Here is a 5,828-nt window from a genome sequence, read left to right as displayed (position 1 = left end):
TTTGTGTCCCACTATCTATGTCAAACACAGGCTGTTCTTGCTGTCTTAGTAGTACTAAGCTCTCATACACATTGTGTCCATGACACATCTGTGTTTCCTCATTATTATGTCTCTTCACATTGTGATGTGATCTGTTGTATTTTCATTGATATTAGTTGACATGAAACAGTGTGAAAGTTGGAGACAAACATGTTGAGTGGATATATTAATCTACTGCAATATGATGACCACTGCAGCACTAGCTGACTCCTCCTCAATACATGAATTTTTATTTTTGTCACAAAACGTTTCAGAAATAATCTCTTCACAACTGGGAAGGTTGCAGGAAAGCACTGCTGACTGTCACATGCAGTGGATTTGCAGAACCTTGTTCATTCAGCAGCTTCCAATGTGTGTGTCCTGAAACAACTTTTTACAACTGTCCCACCCAGGTCCCTGTAACCAATTTAGTCTGTTTCAGGACCACACCCAGAAGTGATAGCAGTATCTGTAGTTCCTCGACTTCTATCACGTACCAGAATGTTCTTAGGTGCCTGTGTGGTGCCTTCTTTCTCTTGACTGGATATCATTTTACTATATAGAATGTGTATTGTAAAAACACCATATCCTGTGTGTATATTACTCATTACATGTTTTACATAATCCATGTATATTCATTTGGACAGTAAGAGCAATCATGTACACATATAATATAGTGCATATATTTTTTTGTATCTACATATGTACACATTATGTTCTTTATTTGTCCATGATGGACTTACAGGTTATTTCTATATTTTGCTCACTAAGCAAGGGGGTGCAGATGGCTTTTCAATGTCCTGTTTTCATTGCCTTTGTACATGTATGAACACATCACAGGGGTGTCTAACTTTGCTATTGTGAGGCGCCTCTGTTCTCTTACCCACTGTGCCTGAAGCAGTGTATTAGCCACCCTCAGCACCCCAGGTTTCTCTACACCCCACTCCCAGTGCTGACCTTTGGGCATCTCCCTGGGAACTCTGTCAGCAGCTGTGAGGTGACAGCTCCTGGTTCTGATTTGCATTTCCCTGGTGAGTGATCCTGAGCACCCCCTCATGTGCTTGCTGCCCATCTAGGTGTCTCCTCTGGAAAACACATACTTAGGCGCTCTCTAGTATTTGCATAGGCAATGATGTCCTTGTGACTTGAAAATCAGGTAGCCACACATGGTGCTACATAAACTGAAAAGTTTCTGCATACAGAGAGACAAAGGGAAGATGGGCAGCCAATTTGTTCATAAAAACAGCCCCCACTTTCCCCTCTCCTGGATCACATTCTTCTGTATTCAAATGACAATCTCGATCTGTTCCTCAAGCATATGGAATCCATTGTTGTTTCTCTAGAGAGAAATGAGAGCTTTGGATCTGCATTTTCCACTGCTTTGGAAAGAGTGTCATTTCTTATTTTCATTTTCAAGTCTTTGCCAATTTACTGTTTAGAGACCCAGTGGATGTGATTAAGTTCTTGTTATAACTACTCTTCCAAAGTCTTAGATTCGTGCTCCATTGTGCTTAATGCATTCATGCTGATCCCAGTGTATGTGACGAGGCTTTATTTTTCCTGCTATTCTATTTATTTCACGAATTACAGTTCCTTGACATAGTTCTGTATGATGAAGTCACAAAAGTGAGCAAACTAGCTGAAGTCCCTGCTCATGTGGATGTTACGGTATGATAGAGAGGGTTGAACAAAAGGAAATAGCACATGTGGGATATGATGTTCTCAGGAATAATCAACATGGAGGGAAGGGACAGACTGCTGTGGCACCAGCAATAAACATGGATCTGCCATATGACCTAGTAATTCAAATCCGAGGTCTGTTCCACTACATATTACATACATATTATAGCACTACATATTACAGCTGAAACATCCGAACATATGAACAGAGCAAGAAGATGTAGTATATACACACGGTGGAATACTACTTAGCCACAAAGAATATAAATCCATGCCATTTGTGGCAACATGGATGGAAACTGAAATTATAATGCTAACTGAAAATGTGTTTTGAGAATGTTAAATATCAGATGATGTGATCACTATGTGGGATATAAAGTAACTAAATGAATAGATAAGCTGGGAATCTGACCCTTGATGGCTGACCACAGAACTGAACCACCGAGCAGGGAGGCCGGGGAAAGGGGAAACAACAAAGAGGGAAGAAAGCACAGTGGTCTGTGGTGGTGGAATATGGGTGAGTGGGTGTGGGTGCACTATGGTTGGCAATACCTGGCGGGGGTACCCCAATATTCCTTCAGTTACAAATAGATATGAATAAATAAGGATACAGGGCAAGGTTCTTGAATTTTTAGGGAACCAGTGTCTTAAATTGCAAAGGAAAATAACAACAACAGTTGTTATTTACAACTGTTTCTGGACAACAGTTTCTTTACAACAGTTCTGGACAGCTGATTCTTTGAAAAGTAGAGCACTTCTTACTTTCGTCCTCCATAGTGATTTCCAATTCTCAGCTCTGCCTCTATGCAGAGGACACAAGGCCTAAGCACGTATCAGAAAGTGTGTGTGTGGCTGCAGCCAGGGAAATAACCCTTATTACAGGTAAAGAGAAGCACAGAGGAGACATCTGTCCCAGTGGAGCTGTCTTCTGTAATCAAACATTCAGAATTTAGGCGAAATATGAGGGAAAACATTGTATTTTATGAAGGGATTCAATGACGGATCATTTATGCATGTAATACATAATGTTCACACTTAGGCAGAGCACACGTAACACAATCCACATCTAGAAGATCAGCAAATGTACAACTTCATGTGCAGGTACCTCACTTGGCAGCAGGATGTCGGGGCCTCCTGCCCACTCTCTCCTCTCACTCCCAATCAGGAGCACTCCCTCCTGTCACACCCCTGCTTCTGGGATCTGTAACTGTGCCAGCAACGCTCCTGTACTCACATCTTTTTCTGGCTATTTCCCCAAACCCAAATGTTCTTCTCATGCATATATTGTTGCCATGTGATATCTCCTTTATATAAAAAAATTCTCTAACTTCACATTTTTTGTTCAAAGTCTCCTAATTGGAATTAATTATACAACTTTCCTCTAGATTCTACCTCTTCATCCAACTACATTATTTTACCTAACAATAATAATCACCATATATCATTTACCGAGATGACACACATACTTAGGAGAAAACTTGTTTGGGGCTTGGATTTTTCTTTTTTTAAAAAAAAATATATTTATTATTTATGCATAGAATAACTGGGGTGCAGGCCAGAGGTGCAGGGGGTGAGAGGACTCACTAGAGACAAGAATGGGGAGCAAGACATGTTGAGCTACTGAAATCCACTGCTTCGGGGAGCAGCGGGGAGACAGGAGAGCTCTGCCGCAACTGTGGGTCAGCTCCTTGGCTGGGGATCAAACTCAGGCAGCCCTGGTGGTAGCTCTGAGATTTAACGCCTAGGACACTAGCAAGGCCTTAGGGCTAGAATTTTTAATGTCAGTCTCACTGCTTTTTCTCCATGATTGCAATGATATTTGGATAATGTAATTGATCCGATGTATTAAAAAGAAAATATTAGGACATTTTCAAAGAAAATTTTGACTTGGAAAAATGTTTGAATTAGATGAAAGAATGGCTAATTATTTTCAGTGTCAAGAGAAGGTGAGTCATGAATAGCCTTGAAAATTTCAGGTAACATGGGCCTCCCTGATGGTGCAGGGGGTTAAGCACAGCACTGTCAAGCTATCCATGTCCACCTCAGCATGAGTTTGATCCCTGGCCAGGGAGCTACCCATAAGGCACAGCAGACCTCTCCTATCTCGCCCACTGCTTCCCTCAGCAGTGTACTTCGTCAGTCTGCCTGTTCTGCTCCCCGCTCTGGCTCTGGTGAATTCTCTTACCCTCCCACGCTTCTGACTGTACCCAGTGCTTGTATAAATAAATAAATCTTTAAAAAAAATGGGCAGAAGAGCAAAAAACACACTTCTCCAAAGAGGAAATGCAAATAGCCAGCATGCATATGATAAAATGTTCAACATCACTCCTAATTAGGGAAATGCAAATCAAACCACAATGAGTCACCATCTTATAACAGTGAGGCACATATTAAAAAAACTAGCAACAACAAATGTTGGTGAGGATGTGGCGATAAACTCACTCCTTAATTGCTCTGCTGTGGTTAAGTTTACATCACTTCTGTCTCCATAACCAGGCTCACCAGCGACCTGGCACCAGGAAACCAAACCCACCCCACAGCCTTCACCCTCCTGGGGCTCTCAGAAGAGGCCTCGCTGCAGCCCCTCCTCTTCTGGTCATTCTTGTCCATGTATTTGGCCACGGTCACTGGGAATCTCCTCATCATCCTGGCCATCGTCACGGACCCCCACCTGCACACCCCCATGTACTTCTTCCTCGCCAACCTGTCCTTTGCCGACATCGGCTTCACCTCCACCACCGTCCCCAAGATGCTGCTCAACATCCAGACACGGAACAAAGCCATCACCTACGCGGGCTGCCTCAGCCAGGTGTTTTTCTTCTTACTCTTTGCAGGAGTGGACACCTCCCTCCTGACAGCCATGGCCTACGACCGGTTTGTGGCCATCTGCCATCCCCTGCACTACATGGTCATCATGAACCCCCAGTTCTGTGGCCTCCTGCTTCTTGCATGCTGGGTGTTAAGTCTTCTGAATTCTCTATTACACAGCTTAATGGTTTTGCGACTGTTCTTTTGCTCACAGCTGCAAATCCCTCACTTCTTCTGTGAACTGAACCAGGTGATCCAGCTTGCCTGTTCTGACACCTTCCTCAATGAGCTGGTGATATATATAACAGTGGGGGTTCTGGCAATCATTCCTTTCAGTGGCATCCTTTTCTCCTACTCTAAGATTGTGTCCTCTGTTTTGAAAATCTCCTCAGCGAGTGGCAGGTACAAAGCCTTCTCCACCTGCGGGTCTCACCTCTCTGTGGTCTCCCTGTTCTATGGGACGGCACTTGGTGTGTACCTCAGCTCTGCCGCTAACCACGACTCCAGGGACAGTGCAACAGCCTCAGTGATGTACACGGTGGTCACCCCCATGCTGAACCCCTTCATCTACAGTCTCAGAAACATGGACATAAAGCAGGCCCTGGTGAGGCTCTTCAGCTGCAGAGCAACCCCAACGTGACGGGGGCCGCTTCCTCAGATTGTCTGGTCGGGAGCAGCAGGGCTCACAGTTCATGCACTAAGTCATGATCCTGTCCTCACTTAGTCAGAGATAATCTGCGGTTTGTCTTAGGAACAGAGTTTGATATCACTCTTTCATACATTATTAATATGTTTTCTGTATTTCCTTAATTATTTTTTAAAAAATATTTCATTTTTTTAAGATTTATTTATTTATGCATACAAGAGTTGGGGTACAGGCCAGAGATGTGGGGCATGAGAGGATTCACCAGAGACAGAGCGGGAAACAGAACAGGCAGACTGACAAAATATGCTGCTGAGGGGAGCAGCGGGCGAGACAGGAGAGGTTTTCACCATGTGGGTTCCTCCATGGCCAGCCAGGATCGAACTCATGTTGTAGAGGCTGAGGATTGCTTCACAGGGCTGTGCTTAACCCCTTGTGCCACCAAGGAGGCCTTCCTTAATTATTTTTATTGGTCTGAATACTTCTTCAGTATTAAGAAAAACACAGTCTGTGTGAATTTTTCTTTACTAAAATGTTTAAAACAGATAATTGGGGACTTAGAAAACAATAGAAAGAAATGGAGTAAAAACAAGTAATTTAATGATCATCTGCAGAAAAGTCTTGTCATATCTCAGTATCCATGAGTGTCCAGGGCTAATACTCAGCTGTGTCTACTTTT

At 43.3% G+C, this 5,828-nt stretch overlaps 1 protein-coding gene across 1 annotated transcript; it reads left to right on the top strand.

Moving 5' to 3' along the window:
• Nucleotides 1-4,215: 4,215 nt before the first annotated feature.
• On the top strand, nucleotides 4,216-5,146 carry LOC311180625 (olfactory receptor 7A10-like; the record flags this gene model as incomplete). Its single annotated transcript, XM_084248543.1, has 1 exon — nucleotides 4,216-5,146. The coding sequence occupies exon 1, from the start codon at nucleotides 4,307-4,309 to the stop codon at nucleotides 5,144-5,146; it is 840 nt and encodes a 279-aa protein (XP_084104669.1). The 5' UTR covers nucleotides 4,216-4,306.
• Nucleotides 5,147-5,828: the final 682 nt, after the last annotated feature.

Source organism: Talpa europaea (genome assembly GCF_964194135.1).
Source record: "Talpa europaea genome assembly, chromosome: 12".
NCBI classification, from domain to species: domain Eukaryota; kingdom Metazoa; phylum Chordata; class Mammalia; order Eulipotyphla; family Talpidae; genus Talpa; species Talpa europaea.
Note: the sequence above shows the minus strand (reverse complement) of the source record. Positions and strands in the feature narration are given on the sequence as shown.